General features: G+C 40.6%; 1 protein-coding gene across 2 annotated transcripts in view; it reads right to left on the reverse strand.

Annotated features, from left to right (window-relative positions):
- Positions 1 to 20,000, reverse strand: part of LOC138033219 (uncharacterized) — an 84,518-nt gene that overhangs the window by 24,521 nt on the left and 39,997 nt on the right. For both annotated transcript variants that reach the window (XM_068880984.1, XM_068880982.1), the window contains 13 exons: positions 19,836 to 20,000; positions 19,289 to 19,526; positions 16,259 to 16,450; positions 14,831 to 14,935; positions 13,658 to 13,762; positions 12,436 to 12,607; positions 9,436 to 9,572; positions 7,309 to 7,416; positions 6,192 to 6,232; positions 4,909 to 5,074; positions 4,036 to 4,190; positions 3,119 to 3,245; positions 1,056 to 1,244 (listed from right to left, as the gene is read on the reverse strand). The exon at positions 19,836 to 20,000 is cut by the window's right edge and continues 7 nt beyond it. In XM_068880984.1, the coding sequence (XP_068737085.1) occupies positions 1,056 to 1,244; positions 3,119 to 3,245; positions 4,036 to 4,190; positions 4,909 to 5,074; positions 6,192 to 6,232; positions 7,309 to 7,416; positions 9,436 to 9,572; positions 12,436 to 12,607; positions 13,658 to 13,762; positions 14,831 to 14,935; positions 16,259 to 16,450; positions 19,289 to 19,526; positions 19,836 to 20,000 (1,900 nt within the window). The remainder of the gene's footprint in view (positions 1 to 1,055; positions 1,245 to 3,118; positions 3,246 to 4,035; positions 4,191 to 4,908; positions 5,075 to 6,191; positions 6,233 to 7,308; positions 7,417 to 9,435; positions 9,573 to 12,435; positions 12,608 to 13,657; positions 13,763 to 14,830; positions 14,936 to 16,258; positions 16,451 to 19,288; positions 19,527 to 19,835) is intronic.

Genomic DNA, 20,000 nt, shown 5'->3' on the forward strand with positions numbered 1-20,000 from the left:
CAGAAAACTTTCAACTGATCATAAGCTTTCAACCTTTCACGTCATCAAAACAGTCTGAAAACGTTTGAATCCATAAAAACAATGCTATCATGTTATGAATTTAACTAGCCTTGTTTACCGCAAGAAATTCCTTGCTTCAGATAACATGAAAAGATGATTCTGAGGAATAACGAAGTTTAATGGGGATAATTATCGTAGGGCTGAATTCTTTCAACATTAGCAGAATGCAATCCCTTCCAATCATGCCGTTTTTTGTCCATCCACGCACGTCTTGGTCTTAGTGTATTCCGTCTCTTTTGAAGACAAGATATTCTTTTCAATATATTGACTCGGGGATACTCGGAAAAAGACCCGAGTGCTTCTTTGCAGGAGTCGACCCTACGACCTTCCGATTACTAGTTCGGATGCTCTATCACTGAGAAAAAGGAGACTCGTGGGAGCTAAGACTCGGCGATACTCGGAGAAAACCCGAATGCTTCTTTGCAGGAGTCGAACCTACGATTTTCCGATTACTAGTTCGGATGCTCCATCATTGAGCTATAGGAGACTCATGGAAGCTAGGACTCGGGGATACTCGGAGAAAACCCGAATGCTTCTTTGCAGGAGTCGAACCTACGATTTTCCGATTACTAGTTCGGATGCTCCATCATTGAGCTATAGGAGACTCATGGAAGCTAGGACTCGGGGATACTCGGAGAAAACCCGAGTGCTTCTTTGTAGGAGTTGAACCTACGACCTTCCGATTACTAGTTCGGATGCTCTATCACTGAGCTATAGGAGACTCGTGGGAGCTAGGACTCGGGGATACTCGGAGAAAACCCGACTGCTTCTTTGTAGGAGTCGACCCTACGACCTTCCGATTACTAGTTCGGATGCTCTATCACTGAGCTATAGGAGACTTGTGGGAGCTAGGGCTCGGGGACACTTGGAAAAAAATCCGAGTTCTACGACGTGTTTGTGCTTGCGCCGACGCCGTTTTCAAGGTGAAATGAGAGCTGCTACGCTTGCGCAAGTGATTGCGTCGCTAGTGAAAACCAGAATTGAAACGCATTTACCATCCCAGTATTGAAAATCAACTCCTTTGCCAGAGTGACGTGAAGTGGAGTGTCGCCATCACCATCCACTGCATTAACATCAGCACCATGACTTAAAAGTATCTCTGCCATGACCGGGTAGCCTTCATCAGCTGCCAGATGAAGGGGAGTTTGATTCTGTGTCGCTAAAGCACTTACACAACAACCGGGCTAAAAGACAACGCGGAATCATCAGAGGGAACTTTTACCCCTTCAAAGAGAACACTATTAAAATAGAATAACCAGGAGCCCATGACTAGGAGCTTACAACTTCATTGCACCTATAGAACGGCGTTTTTACATACCAAGTTATTTATAGTTTGATTTTCCCGCGAAACCGGACCTTTCCAGCTAATCACAAGTCTTGCATGAGAAGTTAATCCACATGGGAATGAGGATTGGCGCTCGTGCAAGCCACATCGTATTTGAGAACTCGTCTAAAAATAGCTTGATCTGTGAAAATGCCGTTACTTAGACCTAGTATTGGAGCTGTAGGCTCCAGGTTATGGGCTACTGGAATAACTTATTTTCAATTTCAAATTTCCTGAGCGCCATATTCTTGAATGAGTGTAACGTGTTATGGTTACCGTAGACAATATTCCCCAGTGCATTATATTTACAGTGCAACTGGAAAAACTGTGCACAACTGAAATATGTCAGGAGTATCATTTCTGTCCAACATCGCGTCAGAAATCCACTCGCTAAACCGCACAGTGTTTGCTGTTGTTTGCGTGGCAAGAATTGCGTCGGCTTTAGATTTTCCGGGTAATTGAATTCTGGTCGTTTGAGCCCTGAGACTACTCATAAAGAAACAGAACAGCGCGTGTATTTGTCCTTTCACTGATTACTGGCTCTCCGAAGGCTCCGAAGCAATTGTTGCTTTCAACATATGGCGCGCTCGCGAATACCTCTGTTATAACGGTTATTCAGTCTGCGGTTTTGACGCTTGAAGTCCACAACATGATTAACTAAAAAACAATAATCATTCCTGACATATTTTAAGTGTTCACGGTTTTCGCGGTCGCACTGTAACAAATATTCCATGAGCGCGCGTCGGATATGAGATGATAAACAGGCAGCGAGGTGCGTAGCGCCAAGTTGGCTTTGGAGAGATTTCACGTGACGTCACCACGGCCATGTTGATGTACCTGAGCAATGGAACGGCGGCCATGTTGTTGTACCCAACTAATCATGCGGGAATTGAGCTCTATTGTAATGCAAACGTTTTCTTTTATTTCGGTGGAAAAACAAAGTTGCTGATCACGTGAATGACGACACTATAACCAGTCCCATAACCAACTAGCGCGAATGAAATAATTGCTTTCTTAAATTCTCATTAAATTCAGAACGCTTGGGCACTTGGATATTAAAACTAATCAGGTTTCCAGCTTGGCCGGACTTGATAGAATCAGTTTCCATAGTTGGTCAATACAGTACATGAGCTGATAACCGAGGCTGAGTGAACCAATCAGAAAGCGAGAAACGCAATATCCGAGGTCGAAAATTTAATAATAGAGAGATTTAGCATTGGGTTTACGTGAAACGCCAGACTGCTACTTGTCATGAAAGCATGAAATTCCCTTAAACTATCTCGTCTCTCTCTTTTGAGAAGTAACTTGATACCTGTAGCAAACAGGCAAGAAATGAACTTATATGAAACAAGTTTATTTTGATTTTTGGCAAAACGCCAATTTTGGTCTGACGTTTGCGTTTCTCGTAAACGTCATGCTTAATCTCTCTACTTAAAGGAGCGACGTCACGGTGTTGGATTTTGAAAAGTTTAGCCTCAATTTATCAAAAAGATCGTTTGTAATCCGTTTCAATCTTCTGCATCCCTTCACCGTCCTGGCCATGCTTGTATTTATTCTTGTCTCTTTGGTTCTTATCTTTCCTAAAAAATTGTTATTTCACTATTTCCCCATTACTTAAGTAAAATTTTTATGTCTGTTTTTGAACCCACAATATCATGACCGAGCTCCTTTAAGAGACATCTCGATCCTTTCCACCGTGACCCGGTCTCAGAATAAAAGAAAATAATCTCATACCTGTTCCAATAGGAGTTTAGCTATTTCTCGATGGTCGTTGATTGCAGCAATGTGCAGTGTTGTGAAACCATCAATTTTTGTCACATTTAAAACGCTCCCGCCCATCGCAAGCAACTTCTCAACAGCTCTGCATGGATAATGATGAAATGCATAATTAATTAGCCAATACACTTTACCTTTTTTGTTATTTCCTAAATGGTAGGTAAGGTAAAGTCGCACACGAGCGGCAAGGGCTTATAGGGCCGGAGCTTATTCCGGTTACTAGTGGCTTAAGTGAGATTAAGAGTATTGTTACCCCCCCCCTAGACGGGATGCTAGTATATAGTAGGGTTTACCCCGCTAGTGCGTAGCCAGTACTCATTCATTCACCTGGGTGGAGAGAGACAGGGTGGAGCAAAGTTTGTTGTCTAAGAAAACAACACAACGACTGAGCTAGACCTGAAACGAATGACCCAGGGCGCGGGAGTCCGCATCGATGACCCCTACACCACTGTGCCTCTACACTTCTAAATGAATGCACTTAAATGCGTTTGACAACATGCAATACGTCAGACGATAACACCGACGACAATTCCGCTTTTCTTGGCGAATACAGTATGTGGGTTCTTAACGTCTCACAGAGGTATAAATTTTATAGTAACACGAAACGGCGAGGAAGGTTTAATCCAAACATGCTAACACTCATCAACAGCGCGAATGATTTTTGAACTTCGATTCCCTCAGATCCTGATTTAAGCAAAAACACAAACAACAGACTTAAACACAGAGGCGTTTTCATCGCTGGCATCTTTCTTTAGGACAAAAGAAACTAATAACCTAAGTCTTTCTGCGTAAGTTGCTTGTGGTTGTGCTGATTGCAAAGTTGACTTAAGACAGTCCTTAATGATTTTATTAAGTCAAAGGTTCTGTTTACTCACTGCTTGTTTCCTTTGAGTACAGCAAAGTGAAGGTAATTGAAGCCTTTACCATTGGTAACCGCCAACAAAAGTCGCGGATGATTCAACAGCATATCAGCCATAACGTGTTTCTCATCGGCGATGGCGTCGAAGAGAGGAGTGTCGCCTGCTTGATCCTTAAAAACAAAATGAAAAAGAAAATAAATCAAGAAAACAACAATTGATTTGTTTCACCCATTTGTCCTCTGGAAGAACTAGTACAAATGTAACGACGCTGTCGTGAAGATTGTATGGAAGAAATCATTTGAAATATATTTGAACGACGGATACGTGGTGATTTGACGTTGCAATACAGATCACCAATTACAGTTGAGAGAGCAACTTGTGCAATTTTAAAGAAGCATAAAAACCTCAAGGCTCTAACGGAACTCGAACTCAGGCCAGTAAAGACGGAACCAAAAGAGGACTTGTAGCGTAAACTTTACGCCATATAGAGTGTTTTCACTCAAGTGATCAGCAACCTTGTTGTTCCATAGAAACAAAAGAAAACGTTTGCATGATAATAGAGCTCAATTCCCAGAGGATTAGTTGGGAACACCAACATGGCCGCCGTTTCTTTGTTTAGGGAAACCAACATGGCCGCCATAACGTCACGTGACAACACTCTATAGCACATAAAAGTTAAAGAGATTCTGAAGTACCTATTTAATCTTGTAGCAAGACGATAAGACGCTTGCCGACTCAGTTTTGGAAAGACACTGGTGCAGTCAAGTCGGATCAGTATGATCTATTTTCTCGTCGCTACAAACCAGGAAAAAATCCTTATTTAAATATGCATGTTCCGCGACTGAAGGAACGAATTGTTGTAAGTCTTCAGATAGCTGTGGCACACACCTGCAAATTGACATCACAGTCTTCGTGCTCGGTCAGGATGCGCACTGCCATCTCGTTGTTGTTTTTAACCGCCAGATGCAATGGCGTGCATCTATGCTCACCCTGCTGAACATTCGGATCGAAGCCTTTCTGTAATAAGAACTTCACTGCTTCTCCAGTTTTGTCCCTTAAGGTTAGAAAAATCGCCGTTGGTATTATAGTATATGTTATATACTGGCTTAGAAAACAATGAGTCAATAAGCTTTTTTACAAAAAGTGAGAGCGTTACTGCAGCTCTGTTGTTCAAAATAGTAAAAGAACAGTTTTCAAACTTAGCATTTTGATCAATGGTGGGCAAAAATTCAAGACGTTGCGCCAAGTTAGTAAGCAAAAGATGCACACTGTGATTCCAGAGCTTTTCCAGCAGGTCACGGCACGAAAAATGGCAGCTTCAGTGGAAATAATAAAGGTCTCAGTTAGGTTTTACAGTAGTGAAGAATAAAATTCAATTTTACAGGGAATTTTTAAGTGTTAGATGTGAAGGTATCTCAAATTTAATTCTTTGATGTTATGGAAACAAAAATGATTCAACTATATATATACTATATATGTGGTAGCAATTATCAGTGACTCTGTGACCAAGTTTGAGCTTCCAGGCAAAAACTGCATACATATGGCAGAAAGGGAAGTAAACATAAGTGCTTAAAAACTGTGTTTAGTCACCTTAAAGGAAAAGTATTTGTTATTTAGGCTATTTAGGCGTTTTGCTGCGATAAATTTTCGTCTTACAAGTAAATATAAAAGTAAATTAACTACCGTATTTGGACAAATCGCCGTTCGCCATTGCTCCGAGGTTACGTCTAACTTGGCGCGTTCCATTTCACTTTAAGTTCTCTACAATTTCAACAACTTATACAAGTGTCGAGACGAGAATGAAACTGTGTCGTCTTTTTTGAATAAATTTTATACTGTACGTTTCACTGTCGACCGAAAATCAAATGTAAAGTCTACGTGGGTGAAATGCTCTATGCAGGGCGAGAAAAAATTTAGAAATACAGTTGCCCAGTGGGCCAGTACATTTCAGTTTTCAGTTGCCCGCACTCGAATATCACTTACCCAATAGGTGTGCAATGTTCATGGCTTGCTGGAAAGTATCATTAACAATATTTCTGAGGCTAATTTCACTTGCCCACTGGACAACCCGAATTCCACTTTCAGTTGCCCAGGAGCAATTCGACCTGGGTTTTTTTCCTGCCCAGCTCTGAATCATCCTTTTTTCCCGTGGGCAATGCAAGTAAACTCACCCGAAAGTAGCATGATGCATGGCTGAGTATCCTTGAGAATCCTGCACGTCAATAAAATGAAAATAAAATCAAATCCAACATATATACCTTAATAAAGAATAGTCATTGAACTGAGTCATCATACGTGTGATTTCAAGCGCGAGTTCGATTTGTAATTACCACTTTATGACATCCATTTAGAAATCAAACAATAATCATTTTATCGCTCAAATACAGGACTTTAGTCAGCACCAATTTGATTGGTTACCATTAACAAGCCTTGAAATCTGATTGATTGTTTTGTTTTCGTGGTCCTTTCTCATTGGCTGGGGAAATGGTGCGGTTTATAGCAAAAAAATAATGCGATTCGAGAGTAAATCGCACTTCTGAGAGCCAATCAGATTGCAAGGAGATCACCAGCGATTTCTAAGTGGATGTAATAAAGAATGAAAGTGCCCGCTTTAACGGCTCAAGTCTAAGAATGTATGCAGTTATGAGGTATTCTTGGTCGTCAACTTAAATTAATCTCATGAGTCCCTGTTTTAGCAAGACTAGTGGTTAGGCCCAGTGATTAGGGCGCTTGCCTTGAGATCCGGAGATCCCGTGTTCAAGACCCGCTCTGACCACTCGCTGAATTTGTTCCTGGTAGTCCCCGGTTCAACTTCCCAGCTGCACTTGTAAATAGCCAACTGGTTTGCCTCCGGCCAGTTGGGATTCTTAACAGTTGTTGTTGTTGTGTTCTGTTGTTTCGTTGATTGTTTCATTGGCCCTGAAAAGCCCCTATGGGGAACGGTCAATTAAGTATGTAATGTATGTATGTATGTTTTTTAAAAAGGTAGAAGAATGAAAGTTTTAATATTCGACCTACCCAGTTGGTCTAACTGTCCCTGGAGGAGTATTTGTTTCTCGAGGAGGAATTACAGGAATTGTAAGATTTTATTGAAAAAACGAAAATTGAGCCAAGTTTTTGACAACAGCAGCTTTGTTATTATGCAGGCTAAACCAATCGTCCCCAGAATCGTGTTTGGTTCAACTTGTTACCTTTCCTCTTCCCTTTCAACGTTGCTTTGCTAAACGGACCGTTTTCGAAAGAAAGGGGGCGGGCATGTCCGGAGAAAATTGATCATTTGCTTCTTACCACTTTGTCCTTATCAGCTCCTCTATCAATCAATTCTCTAATGACGTTACAGTGACCTTCGTGACAAGCTATATGAAGTGGTGTGTGGCCACCTGCCATTTCGTCAATCTGAAAATGAAGTAAGATCTTGAATTAATTAATCAATCAATCAGTCAGTCAATCAATCAATCTATTTAGGTGATCGGTACGCTTAGCTAAAAGCTAGTTTACACTGTGAAGTACCCGCGAATTAATAAAGATAAAAATACAAAAATAACTTTATTGGAAGTGTATACATTTAAGACGAGCTACAATTAAAATGAATTATGAATTAAACTGGTTTAGTCATAATATTGAAGAGATATCTTTTTCGATAATGGCTCACGGAAAATCGGAAAATGTTAAGGTTCACACCGTGGAAATATATTGATGCTACTCTGGTTGTGAGAAATTTGAATGTATTTTACAAAGTTACGATTCGAAGACCCAACGATTTTAACACTGGATTAACATTAGATTACCATTGGATCACCCCTGATAAAAACAGTTCACACTGCAACCAGGTTGACATTCAAACATGATTTGATGCTACTCTGGTTGTGAGAAATTTAAATGTACCTTAAAAAGTTGCAATTTAAAGACACAACGTTTCGACATTCCTGTCTGTTTTCTTCATTAGAGGTAATCCAAAGATATCGCAAGAGTTATTTTATATGCTACTAAGGGGCGCGTTCATTAGTAGCATTTCGCTTCCTTTTTAAAAAAATTCTTGGTTTGCATCCACGTGATCAGACAGCTACGTTGGTGTTCAAAAAAGCAGAAAATGACACCACAAGTTTTGCTTAATAATAGAGTCAAATTCCCAGAAGACATCTTAATGCATTGTTCTGTACACCAACATGGCTGCTGTGACGTCAGACGCAAACCATCAATAACCATCAATAACCATCAAAGATGCAATAACGCAAATAGGGTCACCTAGGAGCCCATGACTAGGAGCCTCCCAATGCATTATATCCTTGAGGCAACCTTTGCGCGTATTTTTCTATTTTTAGAACTAATCCTTTGGCAGGAGACTCACATTTACAACAATTTACATCAATTTTCACAATTTGCATACATTGCTTTTGCTATTTTTGTCTTTGTTCCACAATACCTTTATTCTGATCGGCCATTCTAAACAGTGTGTGCAGAGCCGAAGAACTCGTGGCGTTCTAAAAATTGAAAGATACGAGCAAAGGTTGTCTCATAGGGCTTGTATGGGGGAGGCAAGCTCCTACTCATGCACTCCTGGATCACTCTGATGCAGAACTAGACCGGAGTGTGGAATGTTTGGTTTCTGAATTGTTACTTTAAAGCTACAATCAAATTTCTTCAAACCAGAGAAGCATGAAACTATGCTTGATCGGAAAATCTTGTTGTTAATACTCAAAGAAGTTTACGAGGCTATTACCAAGGATTAATTAAATATATATTCATTAAATATATATATTTTTAGTAACGTGACCAGCGTTGAAGATTTTGCTACACTTTTATTTAAAGTGCTACTATGATCAAAAAATCACCTCTATTTTTCTTCAGATAGTGTGATTGCTTAACATTTGACTGGCAACATTTTGAGCTTTGATTTTTATCCAAAGGTTGTTTACTTTGAGTGTAAGTGTTTGACTTCTCGGTCCGCCATTACCCCCGTTCCAAACTGACCAACTGGACCTCAGAGAGTTGGATCTAGGGAAAAGTGACGTCATTTACTCACTAGCTTAAAATTTCAGCGTGTCAACGCAGCTTATTGTATATGCGAGTTTAAAAGTCTGAAAGCCCGAAACTCCCGCGCTGCAAAATAATATTGAGTCTTTGACGTCATTTTCTCCTCGATCCAGCTCTCTCAAGACTTTAAAGATCCGGTTAAAACAAACAGGTGTCTTTTTAAAATCAAGGGTTAAAACTTGGGTCACTTACTGTTTAGTTACCATTGTTTTGAAATCCAAATAAAAATAAAAATTATTTTTTTGGTCATAGTAGCACTTTAAGTTCGTCTGATTTGGGAAAAAAATGGCCTTTTGTTCAGACTTGTATAGACAATTAATAATAATAATTATCAAAATCAGATCGAAAACATGAAGCTTTTCCAAAGTTCATTTCCTATACCGATTCTGGATGATTATCTAGGATTTCCCTAACTCTTGAAAGATTGTTTTGTTTGCAGGCAGCTACCAGATGGTGACTCCCGATCCCTTCTACAACGGTGCGTTGTAGTAATCCTCTGAAGAAATCGTGGAATAAACCTAGAAAACATGTAACGGTTAAAGCAGACTCAGATTTCCAGAAATGCAGGATAACAGGATACATACCTCTTACTAACCGAGTTCGAGGTCCGTATTGTAAGTTACGGACCGAGTTTTTTCCTGTTGATCGCGCGGGCCATAAATCAACGGGAAAAAACGAGGATCCGTAACTTACAGTACGGACCGAGAAAACGAGGTTAGTAAGATATTTATTATATCTCTGAGGTTAACCGGCGCGCGGGCAAGGAAACTAGTCAAAGTGAAGCGGAAGGTTCAACTGCCACAAAGAATGCCGTGCCAAAATCCCAAAAACTAAATCTTCTTGGCTGTTAAGTTTGAAATAGTTGCTTGCAAGATTCAAACAGTTTTCAGTACAAGTTTATGCAACAGAAATGACATGAAAAACTCGCTAGATGATGTTTTGTCGAAATTTTAAATTTAGCGGGCTGTACAGCGGGCCGTACTGTAGAATACGGCCCGCTAATTTAGCCAATTACAGCGCGCGTACTATCTGAGAGATATAATAAAAGATCGGTATATTGTTAATTAGTATAAATACACAGGTGATTATTCAAAATCGCGCGCTCTCATTGGCTCGCTATCTCGAATTATAAGCCGATAATCACCTCGACGGACAAAATGGCTGCCAGTAGTCGTTTTGCCACTGTAAGTGAAGATGATTTCGCGTTGAAATGTTTTTTTTCCTCTTTTTTGAAAGACTTCGTCTCGGTGAATATTCACCGATAATCACTTCGCCTTCGGCGAATAATTGTTAACTGTAACGAAGTGTCCCCTTCCCTTCTCCCCAAATTCCGGATCACATCAAATTTCACTTAAATGTCGCTCTAACTTTACTCCTGAAGTAAACATGAAAGTCCTTTCAAGGGAACACATGAGCCCATCAAACCGACTTGATTCCAACTGAGTGGCCTCATAGCTCAGTTAGTCATTGCACCAGCATCGCAGAGGTCTTGGGTTCGAATCCCGTTGTCTACAGACACAATTGAGGATCACTTCCCACTTAATTTCAGTTAAGACAACTGTAGCACCCCCTCACCCTTTGTGTCGTGATAAATGGGCAGTTAGTATTAAAAGGACCCGCGACACTTCGTACTGATAATAAAACAATTCGAGTTCGCACCTGATAAACTGGATTTCTGAGCAAAGGTGAAACAAGAACAACAACATCAACAGCAATAATATATGACAATAACGATGATTACGATGTGACAATGAAAATCAACGAAGATGACGATGACAAAGTGGCATCGAAACAAGATGATGCAATAGACCAAGGAGGTACACTCGTGGCCACAGCGTTTGCAGTGACATTAGCAATCACAATAGCATCGGTAACGGTATTAGCGAAGGCACTGTCCAAGGCAATGGTAATTTCATCGGGAATGGCCATCCATTACCTTGGTATTAGCACTGGCAAGGTGGCAGCAAGGTATATTGTAATTAGTTTTGGCGGTGGCAATGGCGATGCCAACGGCAGAGACTATGACAGCAATGTTATGCAAAGTAGTACCAAGGAGTTTAAGAAACCACGACGAATACAGCGATGAAAACGTCACCTCAAAATATAAGTTTGAGCTATTCCATCTCGTTTACGTTGTACAATATGGGCGAAGTATCCCGTACTGAATGGCTGGTACGGACGGATTTGATGTAAAGAGAGAGAATAGGAAGTTTTACGAAACGACGACGGCTGCGGCAACGGCAAAGGCAATCCCAAAAAACAATAATATCATTGGTTAAAAGAGGAAGAGAACGGTGCTGCACGTATTGTAGGAAGTACTTCTGAAGTACTATGTATGACAACGACGTGAAATCACCAAGTTTGAAGTTTTGTCGAAACGCAAGCATACAAATGTGAACCTTTCATTGTCTACTTTTACCTTGAAACCGTTCGCGCATACTTTTGGGATACTTCGCCCACACTGTGCGACATGAGCGAGATGGAATAATCGTAAAGGACTCCTTACAGTAGAGAAAAGTAGATCTTAAAGTCCCCAATGAAAGATTCACTGCGGTGTGCCCACGTTGTCATTGTTGTTGTTGTTGTTGTTGTTGACGATAACGGGAGAGAAGCTTACAAAAATGCGTGTACGATCATTTTTCCTCTTTTAACCTGAATATTACTAATAATTGTTATTAATTTATGGCGTTGTCGTTGCCTGGCGTAACCGTCGTCGTTAACTTCTTGAACTCCCTATAGTAACGACAACGCAAACAGTTTCAGGGCTTGAAATTGCGACTCATACAGTCGCATTTGCAACTGAAATTTTTCCCTTCACGATTAAAATATCTGGAGAGGGCGCAAAAATGCGACTTGTTTTCACCTTCGCTCTTTCGAAACAAAAGGGTTAACAGTTACCACTCTGCTGCTACTTTTGCTAAAATAAATAAAGAAATGACAAAATTATTTTTTTCTCGCCGTGAACTTTCTTTCATTGTGAAGATAGCGTAATTGTAGCGCAATTTAGTTGCAATGTTACGTGAACAACTCCATTCCTTCGACCATTCGCCATTTCCAGCGGTTTCTCTACACACAAGTTTTGTGGGCTCATATTTTGTTTTGCTAAACCGCTGACAACACAAAGCAGCGCGACGACTTTGCGATTAAAATCTGCGAAATTGCGACTAAATTTTCGTATCTTGTCGCAAAATTGCGACAGGACTTTTTCGTTAATTTCAAGCCCTGAGTTTTAACTTGTCTTGACACTTCTACATTTACATGGCGAATTATCCTTTTACTATTTGAGACGATTAGTTTAACAATCTAAGAGGGACTGCCGCGTCTGGCACTTCCAACCCGCGCTGCGTGCTTATAAGCTCCCTATAATCACAAACGTTGTACCTCCTAATGGTTCATCTGTACTATGACCATCGTCAGCTGTCGCCTGAGCGGGACTTGGATCAGTGACATACGTCACAGCAGCAGGATTCAACACCCAATGATCGCCTTCCACTGAAACCACCAGATCTCCATCCCCGTCGACTTCCAGAACCTTGCCAATGCGGCCAAGGATCTGTTCAAAAGGGGCAATAAAACGCGATGCCTTTAAATGCATGATTGGCCAAGCTCCGTACTATTTAATGGATCAGTCTACGACTAGAATCAGGGTTACTGGGCGAACCACTCAAAATTTTCAGCTTTTAAACATTCCTCTATATAAATCTAAAGCCGGTGAGAGGAACTTTTATTATCGTGTGGTTATAATTTGGAACAATATCGACCCTTCCCTGAAATCACTTGCTTCTTTTAAATAACGTTTGAAAAGTAAGTTAATCAATGACTTTCTTTTTTTTTTACATTAAAGACTTGTAAATACTTACATAATTTAATATATCGTATATTTTTTTAAATTAATGTATTGTCACTGAAAAGCCCCATCACGGGAATGTCAATAAAGTTTTTATGTTTTAACCACCGACCGATTGGTTCTGTTGTTTGAGCCGCCATCGGACAACCGTACAGCGTGTGGTCTCGAATTCGAAAACCCGTAGGGCAACCGTCTCAGGTCCTAAAAAGAACGGAGGAAAAGGTGCTGCCTATTTAATGATATCTGTTAATGGTAAGACATTCAAGTCTTCTCGAACAAGGACTGAATTTCACAACCTTTGTTCGTAAACACTGTGAGACATTCCAAAGACTATACACTATTCGAAAAGAGCACAAAACTGTGGCCGGAATGGCAGTAATTTCTCAAAAAGGCTTATGGTGTATGAGGCCACGTAAACAAAAAGTCAAAAGGGACTTTGCTGAGTGCTGGAACATGTAGATGTAGCCGCACACTTGGTAAATAGATTATTTTCCCCATGTTATAATGCAATAAATCTTGAGGGGTTCTTTACATAAAGACAACACAAGTTAATTACCCTCACTTGGGACTGTATCATGCTTCAGTGAACTGGTTATCCATTGTCTAAATGCAAATAAGCCCTCAAAATGAACTGTATTATGGGACTTGCGAAAATAGCGAATAAGAAAGTTAAAAGACTTTTATACCATCTTTGTCTCAAGATGATTATAAATTTCACTCTTTTTAGTCGAAAGAAATTCAAAGATAAGATCTCACCGAAACAAGTGCTTCATTCCAGCCTCCATGACCTTCTTGCAGTTCCTTTACCAACTTTTTGTCATTCTTGACTAAGATCTCGTCCCCTCGCTTAAATTTCTGGATCTGTATAAGAAAACGAAAGAGATGAGTATGTTATGTTACCACCATAACAACAGTCGGGCAAAATATTTGGCACACCATAAGATGTAATTTTTATAGGCTCCGTCCACGATGCTAAGTTCCAGAAAATAAAGAAACCCACACATTGTAGACTACTGAAGAAATTTGTCACACTCGCAAAACAAAACAAACAGGAGGCTACGGGTAGCCGACACTTTGCTCCAAGGAATTTTAGCCGATTTCCTTTAAATGTCACAGTATTTCAGTGATGTTTTGTTACAACATCTTGTTCAATTCCGTATTCCGAAGTCCAAAGTCCACATTCCATGACCCAACCATACGGTTACGTGCGATCGTAGCATAGTTGTTCACATTTAAAACTGTTGTTTACGGAGTTGACTCCAATGAAAACTAGTAAACAAATGCTTTACAACTTTCTACGATGCTTTGTAAAATATTTTTTTCTTAACAATACCGGGAGAATTAGAAAATTGTGTAATTAGCACGGTCAGATGGGTTACCTTGAGTCATATGATGACCGGATATTACATGGGCGCAACGAAAACACAAAAACTCGTTTCCGGTCACGCACACAATTCTCTGTCGCGTAGTACGTCCGCGGTTTAGTAGTCATGGCAATTGCCCCTGAATGAGGAGATACCGTGTTCGATTCCTACTTGGACTGCCTTCTAAGAGGCAAAGACATCTCACGCATGCCAAGCCACAGTGCGACCATCCAAAATAATAAAAATATTAAAAAAGTCTTCAGTCCAAAAACGGAATCGAATCCTATACTTTGTTCTTCGAACAAAGTAAGTGCTAGTTCACTTAACATTGCCAAAGCATGAACGATTTTTAATGTTGGAAGTTCAATGAATGTAAGCCATATTTTAGATGGCTGACGGTCATCGAAACTGTCAACACTAAACATCATTCTTTTTTTGCGCAAAGAAACTAGTCTTTTAATTTAACGTATACATTGTAACACTGAAGTTCAATGATGAGAATGTGATGCGGTTCGAAACCTATGCATAAGGCCTGCCTTATGACATGAAGTACACTCCACCTCACCTTTGTCAATGCCTTTGGATTGTATCGCCACAATTTGTCAGGGTAGTCTACGAGAACATCACCGTTAGAAGCAAAGTCATGAACCACACCAACCTTCCCTATAAACTGTCAAATGAACAGAAACGATAAATATGTGATTTATTTAGGTGTAAGGTGATACAATTCAACATCTGTTTTTACGCCTTTTGCTGTAGCTGTGGGGAGTCAGGGTGGTTTAGTGGTCATCAATCGTGCCTCCCACCTCTGTGACCCAGGTTCAACTCTGACCTCGGGTCGTATGTGGGCTGAGTTTCAGTCGATTTCAACCTGACTCTGAGGGTTTTTCTCCGGGTACTCCGGTTTTCCTCCCTCCTCAAAATCGACTCCCAGTCAATAACATCTGGCTGGGTTTGCGGTGCTCCGAGATCACACATGGATCGTGTGGCGGCAGCCGTGGGCGCCTTCACATGCATTCAGTATGATCCCGTCGAGCCGGTTGATCCTGAAAAGCCCTTGTAGGGAGGGGTCGACTAAGCGCACATTTACATTTACATTTACATTTACTGTTCAAGGGCGTCTGGTATAAATTCCCACAAATTGGAGTTTGTTAGTATGAAAAATTCACCCCTGCTTGTTTACAGCAAATTGCACTCGAAATCACGTGATTACCTAAAAAAAAAATACAAAAATGATGACCCTAGTGGTGGTAAGTCTTGTTCTCCTGGCTTCTTCATGTTTTAAGAGTTTCACTGTTCTCAACGTTAATGAAATGGCAAATAGACCCTTCTCCAAAATGGCGGCCGAAAATTCAAATAAGTTAAAATTAAAACCTGATACCAGAAATAGAAAGAGCACCTTTCCTTTAGTAACCCTGCAAAGTTTCAGCATATCAGGTGTAATATCAGCTGAGAAAACCTAAGTTGAAAAATGAAAAATTTACGACAGACGTTTGTATGACTAGGGGTATGGCGTATACCCCCCAGTCATATAAACGCCTGTAAATTTTGCTGAAACTTTGCAGGGTTACTAAAGTAACTCATTCATCACTGCTCTTTGATCTCTAATACTAAGTTTGAAACCAAGAAATTTGTTATTTCACCTTGGTTTTTAACACTGGCACTACAAAAAATGTACCAAAATGGCGACACGATTATTTTTTTTTAGCAGCAGGGAAAAGGTGCATGAGACGCCAATTTTTTTAAAGCTTCAAAAAGCTTCTTTTTATATGCCATTTCCCTGAGCGAAGACATGGACTTCGGGGGGAGCGAGGCAGTGTAATATATATGTAAAAGAAAGACTTTTTAAAGATTTTAAAAAAGATGGAGTCGCCAGCACCCTTTCGCTGCTGCTTTCTTTCTTAAACTCCCTTGAACATCAGACTTTTTCAAAAGGTCATTACAGAGGGAACTTGTTAAAGGTTGAAGGTTAAGGTTAACGGTAAGCCCCAACCTTTGCCATGTCGGCGTTCCATTCACCATGACCAACGCTTAACTCCTGAAGCTGTTCGCTTGTGAGCTGAACGATGACCTTGTCACCGGTCACAAATCCACTCTGTGACTTCTCTTGTTTAACTATCAACGGGGGTAGATGATCTCTATAATAGCTTCCACCACTTGCTGGGACAGTGCACTTAAGATCCACCTAATAGAATAGTTAAAAGAGAACATTGGCTTTGACAAAAAGTTTTGCGATTGCTGGAGATAAGTTACTTTTAAGTAAATAAATTGTTTGTTAGAAGCGTTGTGCAAAGACAGGCAGCGTTGCCGTGGCCGTGGACCAGGGCGTCGGACTTAACATTCAGATGTAAACTGCCTCAACTCCTTGTCTGTGAAGCGGTTTGCGTTCTGTTTGAGTTTAAACTACCAACAACGCAATGTTCATCGGCGCCTTCATCAGTTGTTCCTAGGCCTCTGCTCCTTCGAAACTAGCCCCTTTGCACTTGTGTATGCAATGACAACAGATTTTCATCAAGCGGATCGAACCCCTTAAGTCACACATTTCCACACCGAATGGAAAAAGACTTTTCCTTGGGTGACTTACAGTGAAGGCAAAATGTTTTGTTCAAGTTGTGGTGATTGTCCTGACAAATCAAATGATGCATTTTGTTGTGCAAACGCCGGACTCAGTAATCAGTTCGGATTCGAATCATCAAGTCAACAGGGCATATTTAATCCCCTTTTACACAAGCATTAAAATTGGCACGGCATTCCAAGCGGATCGAACCCTGACAGTACGACTGCCGTGCCAGAGTTTTGTGCTAGTAAAGCCGGCTAAGGGCGGAAGAGGCGATTCGTGTCGAAGCAAACCCTGGAGAAGCTTTTTCACCAAGAGCTCTTCTCCTCGTGTTGGAAGAGGTGAGACTGAAAATTGAAAACTTACTTGGTATACTCTTGCGAAGTCTCATCAAAGAAATTGTTTGTAAAAATAGATACGTCAAATTTAATATTAGCATGATGCTGCGGTCAGGAAGGACTTTTTTTTCAGTTGAATTAAAGCACGAAAAAATGCAAGGTGAACTGAAGGCAAAAGCCGAAATGTAATAGAAATATCCACGATGATCGTGTACATATATAAATGAAGTGTTGCCCACAAAATGTTAAGGTCGAGCACTGAGTCATCCGAAACGGAAAGAATCACAGAAGGAACGACTGAACTTCTCAATACAACATTTAAAAGAAAAGGTAGTCTTAACAATCTCACCCTAAAACATTGCGATAAAACTGAAAAATGTCGAAAATAATCTTGCTTAAAAAGCGACGACCTTTCGACGTTACCTTAACGTCACTTTCAAGAGAAACTTGTCGACAACGCACGACGAAACAGGTTTCCTGTAAATTCACCATTTAATTCTTCTGCCTGACGATCTTCAACACCCAACTCAACTCAACAGTTCGCTGAATGGTGCAAAGCACATTACGTAATTCTTTTAGATATTTTTTTTTTTTTTAAATTAACATTCAAAAGTTACTAATTATAAGGGCCTGGCAAAACGGGAAATGTTTGGCGACCAAACAACATTAAACATTGCTTGGTGACCAAACATTTCTTTTGTTCTCGTGTTTCATGGGCGAAGCTTTGTTCGTTTGGACAACCGTATCAAAGATGCTTGGCGCTCGCATGCGTACCACGCTTGCTCAGCCGCTTGTATCCACGTGTTTGTTAGGTATTTGTGAGCCGTAGTTCTTTGCTTGTGGAGTTTGACCCGAGTTAGATCAAACATGTTTTAACCGTCTGGGCACTCACTTCAAAATCAGCATGTTAAGTCACCAAACAATGTTAGATGTTGTTTAAGGTGAATCCCAAGAAATAGAACTTGCGATAGATTTCCGATAAAACTTCGCACACTGTTGTCACACTGTTGTAATATGTCAGGGAGATGATAAAAATGTAATAAAAAAGGGGGGTCACCGTGCTCGTTTCCCTGGTACGACGCTGACAAATACGGGTATTCGAGCTACTTTGACAATTGCTGCGCACCCCTAATGTTGGACAAATTTAGTTCGAATGATATAAACACATGAGAAATGAAATGATGGTAGAACCAACTGGGATCTCGGAAAAAATCCGAGCCCCAGATGGGATTCGAACCCACGACCCTCCGTGATCTAGTCGGATGCTCTAACCACTGAGCTACTGGAGACTCTATGGTGAGCAAGGGTGAAATGTGGGTATTGACTCGAGCTGAATCACGCAGCTACAGAAATTTAGTTCGATTTTATAAATGTAATCCAACGTATAAAGCAGAGCGTAGTATCATTCCGTACTTATTCAAGTACGTACCTGAAAAGTGTATTTGAATGCCTTTGTGAATACTTAACACTCCAAAATAGATTTAACTTGAATGTCGGCTGTTCGACTCGTAATGGCTCCTTCCGTACAATTTCATGAAATCGCCAAAAAACTGACCATAGCCTACTCCATGAAGAACCAGCGTTCTCAGCAAATATATGAAATACAAAATGGGGGTCACCGTACTCGTTTAGCAGAAAATAGCTATTCCTTGACGGATTATGCTTTGTGTCAATGAAAATCCGCAATTTTATCAATGTGCCCGCGCTACTGCGCCAGGGAATCACCTTAAAAGCCAAACATTTCCCGCTTGGCCAGGCCCTAACAAATTTTCTTACTTACAATTTCAATACATTAACAAATAACTGCCACAATTACTCAAAACGTATCGCACTATCGTTCGGGTCCTGGCCGGGGACATGAAAATGAAGTTGACCTAACGTCGAAACGTCGCTTTTTAACCAATGTTTGAACATTTTTCACTTTTATCGCAATGTTTAACCGTCCAATGGAACGTTATTGAAATTTGTTAAGACTTTTGGTGTGCAATCCACTGCGACAAACTTCGCAGTTAATTGGTCGAATCGCTTGATTGAGGGAAGGAATACCTCTCGGCAAAAAAGATTTCGGATATTCGAATAGAAACTTTGGGGTCAATCGTTCCTGCTTAAAAAGATATAAATCACATACCTTTCCGTGTTTGCCAACCCTATAAATATTCGTCCCTTTTCGTTTCTTCCAAGCGACGCGCACAGAATCTTTGGTAGCTTCATCATCCCAACTTGTGATCTCCTTGACCACACCCTCGGTGTTTGGGCCTCCATCCTGATCTCCCCATTCCCAGTCACAGCCCCTGACCACCTTAGCGCCCTTAAACAAACCACGGGTTTCTAGCTTAGTGGATCCTTGCCTTGTTCCCACGGCAACTCTAAAAATAAGGAAACTTTTGTTATCTAATCACCTTTTTTGACTCAATGTGTCGAAGTCCACTGGAAAATAGGCTAGTTTCGAATTGTCTACTGAAGAGGAGTTCTAGGAGACTGAAGTTTTCTTCCATATTAAACAGACAAACAATTCATCGATTTGTTAATAAGTAGGGAAAAATAGATCATAAGTAGTTTCATCAAAGGCTCCGCCGTTCCTTCATGCACAATTCAAGAATGCAGGAAAAAAGAAAGCACAGAAACGAGACTATTTCATTTAAAAAAAGAAAAAATGGCAACATTCCGTGACATACCCTTGGCCGCCGCTCTTGTCATAGCGTTCAAATTGGTGTCCTACATCATGTGAGTCGGTCATGTAACACTGGGTGCACAGGTCGTAGTTTGGACAGGTCTTACAATGCCAGCGAAAGCCAACAATAGGATCCTGCTTGCACCCATCACAGGAAACTCTGATATGC

Source organism: Montipora capricornis, chromosome 14 (genome assembly GCF_036669925.1).
Source record: "Montipora capricornis isolate CH-2021 chromosome 14, ASM3666992v2, whole genome shotgun sequence".
Taxonomy (NCBI): domain Eukaryota; kingdom Metazoa; phylum Cnidaria; class Anthozoa; order Scleractinia; family Acroporidae; genus Montipora; species Montipora capricornis.